Source organism: Chiloscyllium plagiosum, unplaced genomic scaffold, assembly GCF_037043375.1.
Source record: "Chiloscyllium plagiosum isolate Xiang-an unplaced genomic scaffold, Cpla_swu_hap1 HiC_scaffold_23, whole genome shotgun sequence".
Taxonomy (NCBI): domain Eukaryota; kingdom Metazoa; phylum Chordata; class Chondrichthyes; order Orectolobiformes; family Hemiscylliidae; genus Chiloscyllium; species Chiloscyllium plagiosum.
In genome coordinates this window covers 60,681,092-60,702,590 of record NW_028270161.1, presented here as the reverse complement: position 1 = coordinate 60,702,590, position 21,499 = coordinate 60,681,092, and the positions used below count along the sequence as shown (strand labels likewise).

The 21,499-nt window shown below is 42.8% G+C and overlaps 1 protein-coding gene across 3 annotated transcripts in view; it reads right to left on the bottom strand.

The window, feature by feature from the left end:
* The window catches only part of LOC122561437 (dynein axonemal heavy chain 3-like), a 557,691-nt gene that overhangs the window by 262,422 nt on the left and 273,770 nt on the right, over positions 1–21,499 (bottom strand). For all 3 annotated transcript variants that reach the window (XM_087999740.1, XM_087999741.1, XM_087999742.1), the window contains one exon: positions 2,716–2,868. In XM_087999740.1, the coding sequence (XP_087855866.1) occupies positions 2,716–2,868 (153 nt within the window). The remainder of the gene's footprint in view (positions 1–2,715; positions 2,869–21,499) is intronic.

Sequence of the window (21,499 nt, the reverse complement as noted above, 5' to 3'; positions counted from 1 at the left end):
GGTTAGGGACTTTGCTAATGGCTAACAGATATGGCCTAACAAACAATCAGGGAAAAGGGTATTTAGGTTTTTGTTTACAAACTTCTAGAATGAAAGGGGAGTGGCCAATTCTCCCAATTCAGGGTTTTTTAAAAAATGGTTTGGTTTGGTTTCAGCAAGTAGTCTCTTGGAAGCTGCTGGTCAAAGGCAGCTGCTGGGGGAATAAAAAGGTTCCCTGATTCAACAGAGGTTTCTGGCTGACTCTCTCTCTCTCTCTCTCTAACATGTCTCCTGTAAAAACCTGTGTTTGAACTTACTTTTTTTTTGCCAAGGGGTGTGTTCATGGGGATGCAGGAAATTGGAGGAGCTCCTTTGTTAAGTTGCGGGTATATTATGTCGGTTGGGTTTTCAAATAGTTGTTTTTCTAAATTCGGTTTTCTTTTGCTTGTGTTTCATTTGGTGGTGTGTACATAATTTCTGTTTTCCTTAAAGCTGAGTGGTTTGACCAGCTGGGATATGTACCTTACAACTGCCTAAACCAACTAAAACAATTAGGGTCTGGGCTACCTTCTTAAAAATGCTTTGAGAGGGTCTGGCTCGGTCCATAACATACTGCAGCAGGTAACGTGATTCCTGACACCGCAATACCTGTCCACAATTCAGGAGTGTGATGAAATACTTCCCACTTGCTTGGATGAGTGCAGCTCCAATAACACTCAAGAAGCTTGATACCATTCAGAATAATGCAACCTGCTTGATTGACATCACATCCACAAACATTCAACATTCAATCCCTTTATCACCAATGCACAGGAGTATCAGAGTGCTCCATCTATTTGATGCACTGCAAAAACTCATTTATACTCACCATCTCCTGTGGTTCCACACATAGACTACCATGGTGATCTTTACGAAGCCCTATTCTCCCCCTAGTTACTCTTTTGCCCTTAATGTATTTGTAGAATCCGTTTTGATTTTTCATAATCCTATTTGCCAAAGCTATCTTGCGTTCCCTGTTTGCCCTCTTGAATATCCTCCCAGCTGCTCTTATACTCGTCCAGTGATTCACTCGATCTCAGCTGTCGAGACCTAAGATAGGCCTCCTTCTTTTTCTTGATCAGAGCCTCAAATTCCCAGCCGTCCACCATTCCCCACACCTGCCACACTTGTTAGACCTCAGCTCGAACATTATGACCAGTTGCAGATGCCACATTATAGGAATGCAGAATTCAGAAGTGTTTTACAAGACAAGTTTCAGGAATGAGAAACTTCAGTGATGAGGATAGATTGAAGAGGTTGGGAGTAAACAAGGCTGAGAGGTGATTTGATAGAGGTTTTCAAAACCATGATGAGGGTGGATTGAGTACAAAGGCAGAAACTGTCTCTGTTCGTAATGGAAAAAGAATGAGAGGATGCAGATTTAAAGTGCAAATGAAGCAAGAGTGATCTGAGAAGAGCTTTCTTACACAGTGAGTCGTTATGGTCTGGAATATGCTGCCTGGAAATGTGGTGGAAGCAGGTTCAATTGAGGCATGTAAGAGGATATTGGATAGGTGTTTGGACAGAATGGTGCTCAGGGTTATGGGGGAAAGACAGGAGTTGATACTAGATCATGGACCCCATGCACATTTATTGGCCTGGATGTCCTCCTTGTGCACTGTGACAATTCTGTGATTCTGCACTTCCAGAAGGACAAGAGCAGCAAATATATGGGAATACCACCACCCACTAGTTCCCCTCAAAGCTACTCACCATCCTGACTGGGAAATATATTGGCGTTCCTTTACTGTTGGTGGGTCATGTCCATCCTGAATTCCATGCTGGAATTCCCTCCCTAAGAGCATTGCAGGTCTACCTACAGCACGTGGACTGCAGCAGTTCAAGAAGGCAGCTCACCAACACCTTCAAGGGCAACTAGGATCCAGTGATAAATGCTGAGCCTAGACAGCAATACCCATGTCCCATGTACAAATCATAAAGAAAATTGCATCTTTTTAAACAGCTTCTGATAACATCTCTGCTCCTGACTATGCTCCTGGACATCCCAGGCCTAGTTCGGTCCCTCATTAATGAGTACAGTCACTTGCTGTCAAATACCTCACCGGCACCATCTCTCTGTCAACAAGTCTGTGGTTCTCTAATGACTGAGCAAAAACTGGTATCTGACCCTGTGAAGGCAAAAACCGGTTACTGGCCCTGTGACGGGGCAAAAAGTAGTACCTGACCCTGTGAGAGGGCAAAAGGTAGTACCTGACCCTGTGAGAGGGACTGGATACTAACTTAGTGACAGGGCAGAGGCTAGATATTGACCCTGTGAGAGAGCAAGGGCTGGTTGCTGCCTCTGCGAGAGGACAGGGACTGGATACTGACCTGGTGAGAGAGTTAGGGCTGGGTTTTTTTTATTTCAAAAATATACTTTATTCATATATATTTAATCTATACAATTGGACATGTCATCATTCTGTACACATTCCATTTCTTTGCGTATCGAAACAGGGTAATCATTCGTATTCACAGGTTGGTGCGATTACATTGAGCTGAGACGCCAGCGGAGCCCAAATGACTGCGTGGGCCCTCTGATTAAACTGATAAGAACATATTTTTTTTATTTCAAAAATATACTTTATTCATATATATTTAATCTATACAATTGGACATGTCATCATTCTGTAAACATTCCATTTCTTTGCGTATCGAAACAGGGTAATCGATACAGAGTTAGGGCTGGTTACTCACCGCTGAGACAGCTGCAGTCCAGTATACAATGCTAGATGCCAACACTACTTGGCCAGGCCAGTTCAGCACCCACTCCTTTCTTGAAGTGCTAGAGTAAGCAATGATAGCCTGTAGCATTACTTCACCCAAGGAGCTCTTCATTCCCTTTTCCACCTGAACATTAAAGAGATGACAATCGGTATTAATATTTCTTGATAAAACAATTTCCTGGATTTCATTAACACATGATTCAAATGACAAGACTCCAAAAACCAACTGAACAATTTCCCTGTACACTTGCCTGATAGAGATTATTATTTGATATAAATTTCCCTTGTGGTGGTTTACCATTTACTCTGGGACTCTGGGTTACTATGATAACACATACTTTTCCATCATGTTGCAGTCTGGAGCAATGGCCCAAACAGCAGAGTCTCCTTTATGTCCTGTGGCTGAGTAGTAATCTCTCCTGCACTTCCTGCCTGCTTTGGGAGGAGTAACAAATCCATCTGGCCTTGCTGTGAACACTGATTTTGAACCTCAAGTCCCAGAGTGGGGCTTGAATCCAGAGCTTTCATCTCAGATGACGGAATAGTACTGCACCACAAACTTCTTTAAAAATTCCATGATAACCCTCGTATGCATAATTTAATTTAAACAACATCATTTATCAGAATTTTGCATCAGTGTTTACTGTGGAAAAGGACATGGAAGATATAGAATGTAGGGAAATAGATGGTGCCACCTTGAAAAATGTCCATATTACAGAGGAGAAAGTGCCGGATGTCTTGAAACACATAAAAGTGGATAAATCTCCAGGACCTGATCAGGTATACCCGAGAACTCTGTGGGAAGCGAGGGAAGTGATTGCTGGGCCCTTTGCTGAGATATTTGTATCATCAATAGTCACAGGTGAGGTGCCGGAAGACTGGAGGTTGACAAACGTGGTGCCACTGTTTAAGAAGGGTGGTAAGGACAAGCCACGGAACTATAGATCAGTGAGCCTGACCTCGGTGGTGGGCAAATTGTTGGAGGGATTCCTGAGGGACAGGATGTACATGTATTTTGAAAGTCAAGGACTGATTAGGGATAGTCAACATGGCTTTGTGCGTGGGAAATCATGTCTCACAAACTTGATTGAGTTTTTTGAAGAAGTAACAAAGAGGATTGATGAGGGCAGAGTGGTGGACATGGTCGATATGGTCTTCGATAAGGCGTTCAACAAAGCTCCCCATGGGAGACTGATTAGCAAGATTAGATCTCATGGAATACAGGGAGAACTAGCCATTTGGGCACAGAACTGGCTCAAAGGTAGAAGACAGAGGGTGGTGGTAGAGTGTTGTTTTTCAGACTGGAGGCCTGGGACCAGTGGAGTGCCACAAGGATCGGTGCTGGGCCCTCTACTTTTCATCATTTATATAAATGATTTGGATGTGTACATAAAAGGTACAGTTAGTAAGTTTGCAGATGACACCAAAAATTGGAGGTGTATGGCCAGCGAAGAAGGTTACCTCAGATTACAACGGGATCTTGATCAGATGGGCCAATGGGCTGAGAAGTGACAGATGGAATTTAATTCAGATAAATGCGAGGTGCTGCATTTTGAGAAAGCAAATCCTAGCAGGACTTATACACTGAATGTCCTAGGGAGTGTTGCTAAAGAAAGAGACCTTGGAGTGCAGGTTCATAGCTCCTTGAAAGTGGAGTCACAGGTAGATAGGATAGTGAAGAAGGTGTTTGGTATGCTTTCCTTTATTGGTCAGGGTATTGAGTACAGGAATTGGGAGGTCATGTTGCGGCTATACAGGACATTGGTTAGACCACTTTTGGAATATTGTGTGCAATTCTGGTCTCCTTCCTATTGGAAAGATGTTGTGAAACCTGAAAGGATTTAGAAAAGATTTACAAGGGTGTTTTTACAGATTACAGATTACATTACAGTGTGGAAACAGGCCCTTCGGCCCAACAAGTCCACACCGACCCGCCGAAGCGCAACCCACCCATACCCCTACATTTACCCCTTACCTAACACTACTGGCAATTTAGCATGGCCAATTCACCTGACCTGCACATCTTTGGACTGTGGGAGGAAACCGGAGCACCCGGAGGAAACTCACGCAGAGAACGTGCAAACTCCACACAGTCAGTCGCCTGAGGTGGGAATTGAACCCGGGTCTCTGGTGCTGTGAGGCAGCAGTGCTAACCACTGTGCCACCTTGCCTCCAACCCTGGCAATCCTGGATGTTGCCAGGGTTGGAGGATTTGAGCTATAGGGAGAGGCTAAACAGGCTGGGGCTGTTTTCCTTGGAGCGTCAGAGGCTGAGGGGTGACCTTATAGAGGTTTACAAAATTATGAGGGACATGGATAGGGTAAATAGGCAAAGTCTTTTCCCTGGGGTCGGGGAGTCCAGAACTAGAGGGCATAGGTTTAGGGTGAGAGGGGAAAGATAAAAAAGAGACCTAAGGGGCAACTTTTTCACGCAGAGGGTGGTACGTGTGTGGAATGAGCTGCCAGAGGAAGTGGTGGAGGCTGGTACAATTGCAACATTTAAAAGGCATTTGGATGGGTATATGAATAGGAAGGGTTTGAAGGGATATGGGCCGGGTGCTGGCAGGTAGGACAAGATTGGGTTGGGATATCTGGTCAGCATGGATGAGTTGGACCGAAGGGTCTGTTTCCATGCTGTACATCTCTGTGACTCTATGACTCTATTTCCTGATAAATCTCTTTTGCTCAGAGTCAATGTCACAGTCACTGTTCTTATCACTAGCTAGCTGATGAAGGAGCAGCGCTCCCAAAGTTTGTACTTCCAAATAAACCTGATGGACTATAACCTGGTGTTGTGGGATTTTTAGCTTTGTCCACCCCAGTCCAACAGCAGCACCTCCACATCATTATCCTCTGTTCAGGTGATCGTTCTCGGCTTCAGAATAAACTGTGGCAGCACCAAATTCAAAAAAATGTGAGAGGCAGTTGAATATGATTAATCACCATAAGATTGTCAAAATTTGCTCAATTCAGGGTTTGGCCATCTGTAGTCTCTGTAATTAATTACTGTATTAATACATGTCAAATTGCGATTTGATAAATTTCATGGAACTTTAATTTTTTAAAGATCTGTTCCTAACCTACTCCAGATTTTGTTTTCAAAAATGTCCATTCATTCAAACTGCCAATGAGAAATTAGAGAGAAAGACAGCAATGGAACATTTATTGACTTTTTAAAAATAATTTGTTCACTCTATATAGGCCTCATTAACACTTCCTTAATAATTTATTCCAGCACTTTCCGCTGACAAGGCCCTGTACAGCTGCTATAAAGTGTTTTTATTACATTCCCCTTGCAATACATTCCATCAGTTCCATTGATCTTAACATTTAAGAAACATTTAGATGTACATTATGATGCCTAGGCATACAAGGCTGTGGGGCAACTACTGGAAATTGGGATTAGATTAGTTTGGTGGCTGTTTTTGACTGTCACAGACTTGATGGGCCGAAAAACCTTTTTCTATGCTGTGGACTTTGATATGGTTGTCCAAGATTGTGATACATTCCACAGATTTCCAAGTTTGCAGTCAGGACAGTCTACTAATCCAAACATGTCTATCTAACCTTATTGATTTGATTATAGAGTCATAAAGTCATAGAGATATACAGCACTGAAACACATCCTTTGGTCCAACTCCTCCATGTGGCCCAGAAATCCTAAACTGACCTCGTCCCATTTGCCAGCATTTGGCCCAATCTTATTTATATATCACTTTCTCTGGCTGCTTATTCCACACACTCATCACCTTCTGCATGAAAATGTTGTTCCTGAGGTCACTTTTAAATCTTTCCCCTCTCACCTTAAGCCTATGCCCTCTAGTTTTGGACTCCCCTACCCCGTAGAAAAGACTTTGGCTATTCATAAATTAGAAAACAAGTAATAATCTCTTAACTGGGAGAAAATAGAATAGACCTTGTTAGCTTTGATAGGTGAAATAAAAAAAACAATAAAAATCAGCAATTTCTTTTCTCAACTGTACAGATTCCCAGTTGCACCAATTTCCACCTCAGCAGCTGGTCTTTAACACACTCTATTCCCTGGTTATTTTGCTCCATACTCTTGTCAACCCTGTCTACTGGTATACAGAAGTTCTGACTTGCACCAAATTACAACTGCAAAATAATTGTGATTCGGAGATGCCGGTGTTGGACTGGGGTGTACAAAGTTAAAAATCACACAACATCAGGTTATAGTCCAACAGGTTTAATTGGAAGCACACTAGCTTTCGGAGCAACGCTCCTTCATCAGGTGATTGTGGAGGGCTCGATCGTAACAGAATTTATAGCAAAAATTTTCAGTGTGATGTAATTGAAATTATACATTGAAGAATTAATTGTCTGTTAAGCCTTTCATCTGTTAGAATACAGTGATAGTTTCACTTCTTTCATGTGTAAATCACAAAACCCTTTTTTTTAAAGTTGCATTCTTGGGTTAGCTGTTAACAATGGTGATAGCTAGTCAATATGTTGAAGGTATTAGCCCCCTGTGTTCTCTGTCTATGACCTGATGTTTAGATTGATTCCAATCTAAAAAGTGAAATAACAGGTTTTTACATAAATTCATGCAGTTTTTGAGCAAAATAATTGATAATTATTGAGACAGACACTTTCAGTTGAAAGAAAGTTAACTGTCACAGCCAGTCTGTTTATATTAACCAGCTTGTAGTTTTCTTTACAGTTTTAATTTGGATTCTAATTTTTTTTTAGATTAGAATACTTACAGTGTGGAAACAGGCCCTTTGGCCCAACAAGTCCACACTGACCCTCTAAAGAGCAACCTACCCAGACCCATTCCACTAACACTACGGGCAACTTAGCATGGCCAATTCACCTAACCTGCACGTCTTTGGATTGTGGGAGGAAACTGGAGCAAACCCACGCAGACACGGGAGAACGTGCAAACTCCACACAGACAGTTGCCTGAGGCAGGAATTGAACCCGGGTCCCTGGCGCTGTGAGGCAGCAGTGCTGACCACTGTGCCACCGTGCCGCCCACTTGTTAGTTATAATCTCAGCTGGATAAATGCTGACCAGACAAATCCCACTTGTTCCAAATCCCTGACGCTGTTTGGACGTTAGATTCAGAAAGTGCTCTACCCCCATGAAGTCCTCAGGGAATTTGCAGGTTAAAGTTGCTTGGATGTTCAGGAATTGTTCAAAAAGGAAGAAAGGAATCAAGCCAATCATTACACAACAGTCAGCCTAAGCCATGTGGTGGGAAAATTATCGGAAAATATTGAAGTGACAAGACAAATCTTCATTGAGGAAGAGACAATGAAGTAAAAACAACCTGGATTTGTTAAGGGAAGGCAGTTTCTTTGTTTAGAAAGGGCTGCATCTGATTAATTGATTGACTTTCTGGAGGGGGTAACAAGGAGTAGTGGGAGTAGTGCATTTGATGAATTATAGCAAGACTTTTGACATGGTCTCAAAGGTGAATTCAAACAGTAGGAATAGACGGGGCTTTTTCTGAGTGACAGACAGTAAGCAGTAGGCTACAGTTAGTGGGGATCAGTGCTTGGACTCCAACTATTCATAATATATATTAATGATTTAGATGAGGGAAGTAAATGTAATTTCTCTCAGTTTGCAGGCAACATAAGGCTGTGAAAAGGATAGAACATAGAACATAGAACATTACAGCGCAGTACAGGCCCTTCGGCCCTCGATGTTGCGCCGACCTGTCATACCAATCTGAAGCCCATCTAACCTACACTATTCCACGTACGTCGATATGCTTGTCCAATGATGACTTAAATGTACTTAAAGTTGGCGAATCTACTACCGTTGCAGGCAAAGCATTCCATATCCTTACTACTCTCTGAGTAAAGAAACTACCTCTGACATCTGTCAATGATGCTTCAATATGCTTTGGACAGCCTGAATGAATAGGCAAATACATAATATATATGGATAAATGTGTGGCTATCCACTTTGGTAGCAAAAACGGGGAGGCAGTTTGTTATCTGGATGGCAACAGTTTGAGGAAAGGGGAGGTGTAACAAGATCTAGGTGTCCTTGTAAACCATTTGTAATATTTGCACCACACTAATACCAGGCAGTGACTACCTCCAATAAGACAATCTAATCATCGCCCTTGATATTCAATGTCATCACCATTCCTGTCATCATCAACCCTCACGATGTTGATAGTGTTGAACCCACTATCATCATCATGAGGGCTACCATTGATCAGCAATCAACTGGACTCACCACATAAACACATGGCTACAAGAGCAGGTCAGAGGTTAAACGTCCTGCAGTGAGTAACTCAGCTCCTGACTCCACAAAGCCTGTTCACCATCAACAAGGCACAAGTCAGGAGTGTGATGGAATACTTCCCCATTTGCCTGGATGGGGGCAGCTCCATCAACACTCAAGAAGCGTGACACCATCCAGGACAAAGCAGTCTGCTTGATTGGCACCACATACACAAACATCCACTTCCTCCACCACTGACACTTAGTAGCAGTGTGTGTAGTATCTACAAGATGCACTGCAGAAATTCACCAAAGATCCTCAGACAGCATCACCAAGCTCACAACCATTTCCATCTAGAAGGACAAGGGCAGCAGATACCAACTATAAAGTCCCCTTCAAGCCACTCACTGACTTTGAAGTATATCACTGTTCCTTCACTATCATTGGGTCAAAGTCCTGGAATTTCCTCCCTAATGATATTGTAGATTATCTACAGCATAGGAACTGTAGCTGGTTAAGAAAGCAGCTTATCACCAGGGTAACTAGGGATGGGCAATAAATATGGTACAACCAGTGATGCCCACATTTCATGAGTTAACAGCATAGAAATGTCGTGTGCAGGTACAGCAGGTGGTGAAGAGGCAAATGGTATATTGGCCTTCACAGGAATACAGGAGCATGGATGTCTTGCTGTAATGGTCTTGGTGAAACCACTCCTGGAGTACTGTGTGCAGTTTAGTCTCCTTATCTGAGGAGGGATAATCTAGCTATGAAGGGAGTGCACAAAAGTTTACCAGACTGATTCCTGGGATGGCAGGACTGAACTATGAAGAGAGACTGGATCAGTTAAAACTATATTTCCTGGAGTTTAGAAGAATGATGGGAGAACACATAGTAACTAGAACATTCTAACAGTACTAGACAGGATAAATGCAGGAAAGATTTTCCCTATGACTAGATTGACCAGAACCAGAGTTACTGTTTAAGAATATGGAATTGACGATTCAGGACTGGGAAGAGGAGAAATGTCTTTACTAAAGCGTGGTGAGTTGATGGAATTCTCTGCCGCAGAAAGTGGCTAAGGCCAAAACTTTTCAAGAAGGAGTTAGATATAATTTTTAGGGCTAAAGGGATCAAAAGGTATGGGGAGAAAGTGGGAACAGGGGACTGAGTAGGATGATCAGGCATGATCATATTTAATGGTGGTGCAGGCCTGAAGGGCCAAACGGCCTACTCCTGCTCCTATTTTCTATGTTTCTAACTAGGTTCAAGTTCAATTCAAAATTTGTTCAAGGACAGGAAGCAAGAGATTGTGGCGGAAGTGGGTACTGCAGATGCTGGAGATCAGAGTGGTGCTGGTAAAGCACAGCAGGTCAGGCAGCATCCGAGGAGCAGGAAAATCGATGTTTCGAGCAAAATCCCTTCATGAAGATTATGGTCAGCTGTTCATTTTGTAAATGGAAAGCTGCTTCACGAGGTTTCTATCGGTTTGTGATTTCTGCATTGTTTGTAGTATGCATCAATAACCTTGGTTTGAACATGGGAGAATAATTGAGAGATAGCAATTGGTGCTATTGTTGACAGTGAGGAGGAAAGCTGTAGACTACAGGAAGATCAATAGTATGATGGAGACAAAGGCAAATGGAATTTGGAGATGTGTAAGGCAATGCATTTGGGGAAGGCTAACAAATTGGGAGATAGACAATTACTGGCTGGGTATTGAGAATTGTGGAAGAACAGGAAGTCAGATCCATAGGTCGCAGGAAAAGTTGGCATGGTGCTTAAGAAGGTGATTGGACATTTGCTTTTATTGGCTAAGGAATAGAACAAAAGACCTGAGTGAGAAAATGAGAAATATAGACTATAGCTCGACATTGTATGCAGTTCTGGTCACTACAATATAGAAAAGATGTGATTGTACTGTAGAGAGTAAAAGCATGATTGATGAGAATATTGACTGGATCAGGGAAATTTAGTAGGAAGGTATGATTGGATGGTTTGGCCTTTTTCTCAATTTGGAATAAAGGAGACTGAAGGAAGATTTATTTAACATTTATGATGAATCCAGAGAATGGGCATAGGAATAGCCTATTCCTCTAGGCAGAGGGATCCATTACCAGTAAATAAAGATTGAGAGTTAGAGGAACAGGAGCTTGAGGGGATTTGAAAAATAACATTTTCACCCAGAGTGTGATAGGGATCCCGAAATCACTGCCTGAAAAGGTGATAGAGACATCTTTGTCATGTTTTAAGTAAACATCAAAATGTGCACTTTAAGTGCCTACAAATTACAGACAAGGAACAAGGCCTGGGATTGGGCTGATCATTCCTGCGAGCCATGAGAGATATGAAGGGCCAAGTGGTCTCATTCTGTGGGGTAAATCTCTGATTATGATTCTTGATGCGGAAAGTTGTCTTCACAAAAATAGCAACAAATGAGTGTCAGTGGGTGGCATGGTGGCCCAGTGGTTAGCACTGCTGCCTCACAGCACCAGGGACCCAGGTTCAATTCCAGCCTCGGGTGACTGTCTGGGTGGAGTTTGCACATTCTCCCCGTGTCTGCATGGGTTTCCTATGGGTGCTCCGGTTTCCTCCCACAATCCAAAGATGTGCAGATCAGGTGAATTGGCCATGCTAAATTGCCCTAGTGTTCAGGGATGTGTAGGTTTGATGAGTTAGTCAGGGGAAATATAGAGTAATAGGATAGCGGAATGGCTCTGCGTGGGTTACTCTTCCGTGGGGATGTGTTGGGCCAAATGGCCTGTTTCCACACTGTAGGGATTTTATGAATGAACACCCCTTTGAACAGAGAATATCACTCGAAGCAGTGCTTGAAATTTCATCCTCCTGGTTGCTGTTACAGGATGATGTCAGGACAAGCATCAGCCACTGAAACACCCATTTTTAGTTAAATGGCAGGATGTGGTTGCTGCTGTCTGAGAAGGTGGCAATGAGAGGCCATCTTGAACTATTGCAGTACGTGTACAATACCGTTCGGGAGGAAGTTCGAGGATTTTGACCAAGTGACATTAAAGGAATTTCCAAGTCAGGATGGGAATTGGCCTGGAGGGGAATTTGCAGGTAGTGATGTTCCCGTGTATCTGCTACCCTTGTCTTTCGAGATGGAAATGCTTGTGGGTTTGGAAGATGTTGGCTAAGGATCTTTGATAAATTCCTGCAGTGCCCCTTGTCGATAGTACACACTGCTGCTACTGAGCGCCAGTGGTGAAGGGAGTGGATGTTCATGTCGGTGTTGCCAATCAAGTGGGCTACTTTGGTGCTGAATAGAGTCAAGCCCCCTAAGTGGTATTCAAGCTGCACCCATCCAGGCAAGTGGGGAGTATTCCATCTCAATCCTGATTTGTGCCTTGGTGGACAGGAGTCAGAAGGTAGAGTCATCGCTGCTGGATTCCTAGCCTCTGATTGACGCTTGCAGTCACTATAGTTACATGACTGGCCTAGTTCAGTTTCTAAAAAAGAAAGAACTGCAGATGCTGTAAATCAGAAACAAAACCAGAAGTTGCTAGAAAAGGTCATCAGATCTGACAGCATCTGTGAAGAGAAACCAAAGCTAACATTTCGGATCTGCTGACCCTTCCTCAGAAGTTAGCTTTGATTTATCTTCACAGATGCTACCAGACCTGCTGAGCTTTTCCAGCAACTTCTATTTTTGTTTCCAAGTCAGTTTCTGCCCTTAGGATATTGATAGTGGGGGATTCAATGATGATAATTCTTTTGAATACAGGATGCTGGCTAGATCCTGTTTTGTTGGAGATGGTCATTACTTGGCACTTTTAGATTAGACTCCCTACAGTGTGGGAAGAGGCCCTTCGGCCCAACAAGTCCACACCAACCCTCTGAAGAGTAATTCACCCAGACCCATTTCCCTCTGACTAATGCACCTAACACTATGGGCAATTTAGCATGGCCAATTCACCTGACCTGCACATCTTTGGATTGTGGGAGGAAACCAGAGCACCCGGAGGAAACCCATGCAGACATGGGGAGAATGTGCAAACTCCACACAGACAGTCACCCGAGGCTGGAATTGAACCTGGGTTCCTGGCGCTGTGAGGCAGCAGTGCTAGCTACTGAGCCACCATGTCGCCCTTTGAGTTATGCAAATGTTACTTGCCACTTATCAGCTCAAGTTAGTTCTTGCTGCATTTGAACATGGACTGCTTCAGTATCTGAAGAGTAGTGAATGGTACTGAACATTGTGTAATCATCAGTGAACATCCTTCTTAGGATGGGGGGAAGGTCGTTGATGAAACAGCTGAAGATGGTTCAGCCTGGGACACTACCCTGCAGAGATGTTTTGGAGCTGAAATGACTGACCTCCAACAACCACAACTATTTCCCTATGTGCAGCTATGACTCCAATTAGCGATGACTTCTCCCAGTGACTTATGGTAGCTTGGGCTAGAAATATAGATGAAGAATACCTCAAACCTGTGAGGATTAATCTGGCAACAGGATCTCTCATGGGCTGTCATGGTGCTAACTTTGTGTCGAAGAAATTGACAAAAGATCTCAAATCTTACCCCAGATAATTACTGACAGCCTGGGAAGTGAAGTTCTCATCAAAACGGTGATGATGAACTTTGTGATAGAATGTTTAGAACATATTGTGCCTTCATTAAAAGACAATAGAACCACTCTGATTGGAAGGGATGTAGTTTGATGCTGGTGAGTCAGATGAAGCTGAACAAATGTCACAATATGCATTTACAATAAAGTGCCAATTGTCTTATTATATAGCGTTTGCTGCAAGTTGGTTTTATTACATGAATAATGACTCAACACAAAAGACCAGCTAAACTCGACTGCATTTAAAGCTAATGGTGACAGGAAGATGAAGAGCGATTGCTGAGATTGTGTTTAACAAAAATCTCAGTCTGGAATGCTTCCAAACACTGGTTCTAAAGCTCAATGTCATGAATAGTCACAGATGGTGTTTAAAGCTGTTGTTGACTACACAAACACAGTGAAAACAATCAAGCTAATGTTTGCAATTCCTAATTAACGTAATTTGTTTCCTCAGCAATTAGTCCCCCTTGTATTTCCATTGTGTCAAAATCAGGATCCAACCACTGAGTCATTCTCTTGCAAGAACTGTGGAATTTCTCCTCCCTCAACCTTCTCATCAGCTTGACTTCATGGCAGTGTTTTGACTTCCATGTGAATAGATCATAGTTTTAAACTCCTCTTCAGCTCAGCATCTCGGTTCAACTCCCACTTCAGTGCAGTAGACCCTTTGGAAATATGTCAGATATTCTGCTGATAAACAAAGGCTTGAATGTCAAACATCTCACAACACCACTTAAATTCATTTTTTCCCCTATGGACTCTTGGACAATTCCGTGGTACAATTTCTGTTGATGGAGGTTTTTTTTGAAGAAGTGACCCATCTTATTTGATGCGAATGGCTAAAGCATTTTGAGTGTATAGATTGTCAAAAGCCTTCTGAGGTGTTTCAAGTGAAGCCTGTTCCAGTCTGATAAAAATGCTGATTGATTGATGGAGAACGAGGTGGCGAGAAATAATGGGTCCTGTTTGAATGACAGGGAAGGTTTAGATTGGTGTGTCCTGGTGATTAGCCCATTTCTGTCATCAGATTTGGAACTGGATTCTGAGGGTGTGTGATATTACAATTTATTAACATTAGAAATATAATCAGATTTTGCAAAGGATGTGGGTGAATGTTGCTATGTAAGGACTTTGGGCACTTGGAGTAACCTTGCGATGATGTCTCAGAGCTACACATCACTGGGTATAAACAACAGTGTGGGTGGAGTTAGATCATTCTACACTAGACTAAACGAGATTAAATGACATTGTTCTTTGGAAAATATAGAGTAAACACAGGCATGAACACATGAAGAAGATAATTTAGTCCTTACCTAATGTCAAAGCCTGATATATCTGTAATTACCATTTACAGGAGGATTTAGTTTCAATGTACAACTAATGGAGTTACTTTGAAATCCAGGCCTAAAGATAATCCTTCACTTTGCCTTCTACTCAATCAATCTGCAAAGAGTCCAAGCTCATAGTGTGGCATCAACCCATATGGGAAAAGAGGAATGTACAGGAAGACGTAGATAAGTTCATGGAATAGATAGGGAGCTGATATGATTTAAGTTGATGGGAAGAAGCTCAGAGAAATATTCTGAGGTGAAAACAAAGGTTGGGGATATCTGTGTCATTGAAGGATGTGGTGCGTGTTTGAGAAGAGAAATTTTAAGGGTTCAGTGACAGATTTCCTTGATCAATAAAGTATAGGCCATTCACATCTTGGATTTTATTGAGGATAAGAGTAAAGTCTTACTGAGAAACTATACTAAACACCAGCTAGCCCACACAGTAAGGAACGCGAAACAAGAGGATAGCCTTTCAGTCCTTCAAGCCCGTTGTTCCACTCATGGCTGATCTGTATCTTAACTCCTTTACCCCACCTGGGTTCCAGAACCACCAATACTGTACAACAACCATTTTGCCCTCAATATTATTTTGAATGCACACTACACCCCCTCCAGTGCCGATATAGTCCTCCCAAGGCGTAGTGTCCAGAACAGAGCTACAAGGAGAGGATGGAACATGTGGGCGGCACAGTGGCACAGTGGTTAGCACTGCTGCCTCACAGCGCCAGAGACCCGGGTTCAATTCCCGACTCAGACGACTGACTGTGTGGAGTTTGCACATTCTTCCCATGTATGCGTGGGTTTCCTCCGGGTGTTCCGGTTTCCTCCCACAGTCCAAAGATGTGCGGGTCAGGTGAATTGGCCATGCTAAATTGCCCGTAGTGTTAGGTTAAAGGGGTAAATGTAGGGGTATGGGTGGGTTGCGCTTCGGCGGGTCGGTGTGGACTGGTTGGGCCCAAGGGCCTGTGTCCATACTGTAAGTAATCTAATCTAAACTGAATCCAATAATTTCTGATTGGAATATAACCAGAGCTCAGTCCAGCTGTGATAATAATTTTACTCTTTGTATTCAAGCTTTCTTGAGATAAAGGCCAGCATTCCATGTTTCTCTTGAATTAGTGTTTGAGTTCTGAGCGCAGTTTAAGTGCCAGCTGAGAACCATAGAGACATATCAGCTCTGGATAGCAGTAGCGATGGGAAACAGATAGAGATTGATACAGGGCTTTGGGGATCATGTTGGAAGAGTAGGATTAATTTGGGATTGATCCAAGATTATAGAAAGAGAGGACGATAGTAGGATTATTTTGGGGACTGATACAAGGCTACAGTGACAGTGTGGCAATGAGATTAGTTTGGGGATTGGTGCAGGACTATGGGGAGAAAGCAGGCTAGTAGGATTAGTTTGGGATTGATACAGGGCTACAAGGAGAGGATGGAACAGTGGGATGAGATGAGGATTGATTACAGGGCCATAAGGAGAGCATAGAGAACTGGGATCCATTTGGGATTGATGCAGGGCCATAGGGAGAGGCTGGGGTAGTGGGATTAGTTTGAGACTGATACAAGATATTGCGAGAGTGGGGGCATAAAATTAGCTTGGGATTGGTCAGACAAAGAATTCAGACATGATTGGTCCATTGACTATTGACTAACCCTAACCCTAACCTTAGCAGATTTAAGGGTTTCCAGCTGACGCAGGAAAACAAAATGGCAAAAATTTCCTTGGAGTTCTGAGACTATAACTTGTCTTCATTTGTGTTTTTATTACAATGACAAATTAATGAACTGCATGACTCAATGAGGAATGAAACTTATATTTGGAGTCAACATGGCCACATTTCTCAGGAATATACTTTATTGATTCCCCCAATGAGTTATGATGTCAGCAATTTGGTTTTGTTGCTGAGGTTAAACCAGTTTTCATGAAATAAAAAAATTTCATGGGGTTACTATGAAAGAGGATGTTCCTATTTTCATGTATAATTTAGATTTAGATTTATTGTCACATGTATTCAAGTACAGAAGTATGGGCGTGTGGTGAAAAATGTATAATGTCACCCACACATGGCGCCACAAAAAACTCAAGTACAAAGTAACAAAAGAAACAAACTTTAAAAGTTAAGCATTTGTAGAATAAGTAGAAAATAAAGAAATAATGTATTTGTTGACATTAAAGTCCTTCTTAATATAAACCAGAAAAAAAAAGTTTAACAGTCTTTGATGAGTGCTTGCTGGGGTCCCACTCTCCTCTGCTTAGCTTGCTGTCCGGGTGACCTCAGCTCCTGATCTGGTTACTGCCACAGATACTGGGGGGGCCACCCTCACCATTCACTCTTCCCATGTTGGGCCACGATGTCATCGTTCCTGCTGTTGCTGCCTCCGGAACATGCCCAGCCGGGACCTACTTGCAGCCACCTATCACCCGGGTGTACACTCAGCCCCACTCTCACCACCGGCCATCTTGGACACAGGGCCAGAAGACCGCCATATGTTGCCAAAAGACTCCCACTCTGGGTCAGGAGGACGCCTCGCTGGGTCTGTGCTGAGGCTGAGAGAAGAAAGAAGAAAAGAAACACAAAGAGAGAAAGGAAAGGAGGAAAAAAAAAGACAGAAAGAAACGGACAGAACAGATGAGCTCTGGCTGAAGTGTGCTACTCCGCCAACATATTGCAAATGCATATATGTTTATACAACTCTATAGGTATACATGTTCATTAATTTAAAAAGGCAAAATTTTCATTTATGTAGCACTTCTCCTGACCACCACATGTCTTAAAGTAGCCCGAAGTAAAAAATCCCCCAAAGAATTGCTAATGCTGGAAATCAGAAACAAAAACAGAAGTTGCTGGGAAAGGTCAGCAGGTCTGGTAGCATCTGTGGAGAGAAAGTGTCATTGTTTCAAGTCCAGTGACCCTTATTCAGAACAGAAGAAAGGTTCTCAGAAAGGCTCACCGGAGCTTACCTCAGCTTCCTGTCTACAGATATTGCCAGGCCTGCTGGGCTTTTCCAGCAATGCCTGTTTTTGTTATAGTCAGATGTACTTTTTGAAGTGTAGTCACTGTTGTGATATGGGAAACACAGCACACAGTCAATGTGCACACAGCAGCAAGATGCTACAACGGCAACGCATTACTTGGTAGATAATCTGTCTTTGTGATGTTGATTGAGGTTAAACATTGGCTTGACATCAGGTATAAGTCACAGAAGATTTAACCTCCAAAGAGACAGACACGGTTCTTGGAAAGTCCCACCCAAGAGACAGGATCTCTGATGGCATGGAGTGGCACCTTCAGTGAATTGTGGTGATTAAACGATTTGTTGTTTCGCCAACATATTAGAATGGCCTTGGGAAAAGGATCACAATAGTGACACAAGCCTACTATTAAACTAGGGAAATATTGCCTCATATAGATGAGACATATATTCTTCATTCTTTAATCTTCCACTAGCTATTTGCATCACTGATTAGACAACATTTAAAGCTTATATCACATTGCTCTTTAGGAGGTGTAACTGACCTCCTCTTGAACCATTGCAGTCCATTTGGTTTAGATTAGATTAGATTACTTACAGTGTGGAAACAGGCCCTTCGGCCCAACAAGTCCACACCGATCCGCCGAAGCGTATACCACCCAGACCCATACTCCTACACTTACCCCTAACCCCTAACACCTAACACTACGGACAATTTAGCATGGTCAATTCACCTAACCTGCACATTTTTGGATTGTGGGAGGAAACCGGAGCACCCTGAGGAAGCCCACGCAGACACGGGGAGAATGTGCAAACTCCACACAGAGGAGGTGGGAATTGAACCCGGGTCTCTGGTGCTCTGAGGCAGCAGTGCTAACCACTGTGCCACCGTGCCGCCCCGGAGGAAACTCACAATGCAGCTGTTTCCAGGATTTTTCTCCAGTGACAGTGAAGGAACAACAATATATTTCCAAATAAAAATGGAAAAATTGTGTTTTCTGTAAATCAGAAACAAAAATGGAAGTTGCTGGAAAAGCTCAGCAGGTCTGGCAGCATTGGTGAAGAGAAATAAGAGTTAACATTTTGGGTCCAGTGACGCTTCCTCATATTTCCAAGTTGGACAGTGAGTGGCTGGTGGTTGGTTATATTCCCATGTATCTGCTGCCCTTGTCCTTCTACATGGAAGCAGTTATAGGTTTTTAAGTATTCTGTGGAAGGTATCCTGGTAAAATTTTACAGGGCTTTGGTGGTGGAGGAAGGGAATGTTAAAAGTGGTAGATGAAGTGCCAATCAAGCCAAGTGCTTTGATTGTGTCAAGCTTCTTGAATGTTGTTGGAGCTGCACACATCCGAGGAAGTGGGGAGTATTCCATCACATTCTTGACTTGTGGCTTGTAGATGGTGCTGAAAATGTGTTGCTGGAACAGCGCAGCAGGTCAGGCAGCATCCAGGGAACAGGAGAATCGACGTTTCGGGCATATGCCCTTCTTCAGGAATGAGGAAAGTGTGTCCAGTAGGCTAAGATAAAAGGTAGGGAGGAGGCACTTGGGGTTATTGAGGGTGAGAGGTTGGAGTGGGTGAGAGGGGTGGGGGAGTTCAGGTGGTGGTTAATATCGCGGCGTTATTGAGGGTGAGAGGTGGTGGACAGGTTTTAGGGGGGGTCAGGTGGTCAGATTCTTGCTGTGGCATTGCTAGCCTCCAATGTGCTCTCGTAGTCACTGTGTTGATATGGCTAAAATAAAACAAATAAATGAGGATGCTGAAGATCTGAAACAGAAACAAAAATTGCTGGAGAAACTCAGCAGATCTGGCAATATCTGTGTAGAGAAAGCAGAGTTGACATTTTGAATCCAGTTCTGAAGAAGGGTCACTGGACTTGAAACGTGAACTCCGCTTTCTCTCCACAACTGCTGTCAGACCCCTTGAGTTTCTCCAGCAATTTCTGTATTTATATGGCTAGTCCAGTCCAGTTTCTGATCAAAGGTAAGCCCCAGGATGTTCAGGTAGTGCTGGGAATACACCCAACTCCAGATACATCAGTCTCAGATTACTTGTCTTTGCTAACTCTTTACTCAAACTCAATTTTGCCTTTTTAATATCTGACTTACTGAATTAATAACTTCCTGATAGCTGATGGGCAAGTCCCTGTTAAATACCTACCATGAATTATTTTTAATTTCCTTTTCTCCCTTTGTTGTTTCTTCAGCTCTTTCGAGCTGCTAGATTTCCATTTCTCCTTGTGCCTCTCCCAAGTTTTGTTTAGATTTGTTTAGATTTGTAGATCCCCATCCGAAACTTGTTGAAAGCTATATTAAAGTGTTCTCATCACTGATTCCTCAGTTACTGATTCTCATCACCATCCAGTTATTTTCATTTGGCCTAACATACTTTCCACAAGCCCAGTATACCTGAATTTATTGCCTTCGCACTTGCTAATATCTCTCTAATTGCTTTCTTAAAGCAATCAGCCTGAACGTATTTGATCAGAATAAAAGTCAAACTAATGAGTTTATAATTCTCAGAGAAATAAACAAATCTAACAACACAGAAACAGACCACTGAGCCCAACCAGACTATATTGATATTTTCTCTCCATACATGTCAACAGTTTAAATTATGTTTATTTCTCCTGTTACTGCAACCCTGTTCTTCCACCTGACCGATCTCATTTCCAGTGCTGACATTTTGCCATATCCATGGGCCCTGGGACCGTCATGGGTCTGTGTGAATGAATATCCTTGTGATCTTTGTTTAAATCCTTTATATTTGATCTTGCCCACTGCTTTATGTTGTGGTGCACTGATACAGTGCAAAAGGAGAGTACCTGACTTATTGTCACTATACTGGCTCATGGTGAGGGCTATGGAATTAAAACTATTCTTGTATTCTTTCCAGATATTATTTTCCTTTGGACTCATGGCGAGGAATCACTGAAATGACTACATAGTGATATCAACGCGTTCTATCCCATCATTAGACTTGCCATTGACTATTCATCAGAACCAGTCTCATTTTTGGATACACACATCTCAATCAAGGACTGACACCTCAGTACCTCACTCTACCAGAAGCCCACAGATAATCTCACAATGCTGCACTTCTCTAGCTTTCACCCGAAATATATTAAATGATGAGGAATGTTATGGACACCTAAAGATTTTGAAGGATGCCCTCAAAAGAACGGGATATGAAGCTCAACTCATTGATCACCAGTTCTGACATGCCACAGCGAAAAACTGCAAGACCTTCTCAGAAGACAGACACAGGATATGACTGATCTTCATTTTTCAGTACTTCCCCAGGGCAGAGGGACAGTGCCATGTTCTTCGCAGTCTTTAACATGTCATCCTTACGCCTCCACTTCAAACAACCACCAAACCTTAAGCAGCAAACTACCCAGCCTTCGGGACAACATCGACCACAGCACCATACAACCCTGCCATGGCAACCACTGCAAGACTTGTCAGATCATCAACATGGATCCTACCATCACATGTGGGAACACCACCCACCATGTACACAGCAGAGACTAATGTGACTCAGCCAATGTTGTCTATCTCATATGCTGCAGGCAAGAATGTCCAGAGGCATGGTATATTGGTGAGACCATCCAGTGTCTATGACAACGGATGAATGGACACTGTGCAACAATCTTC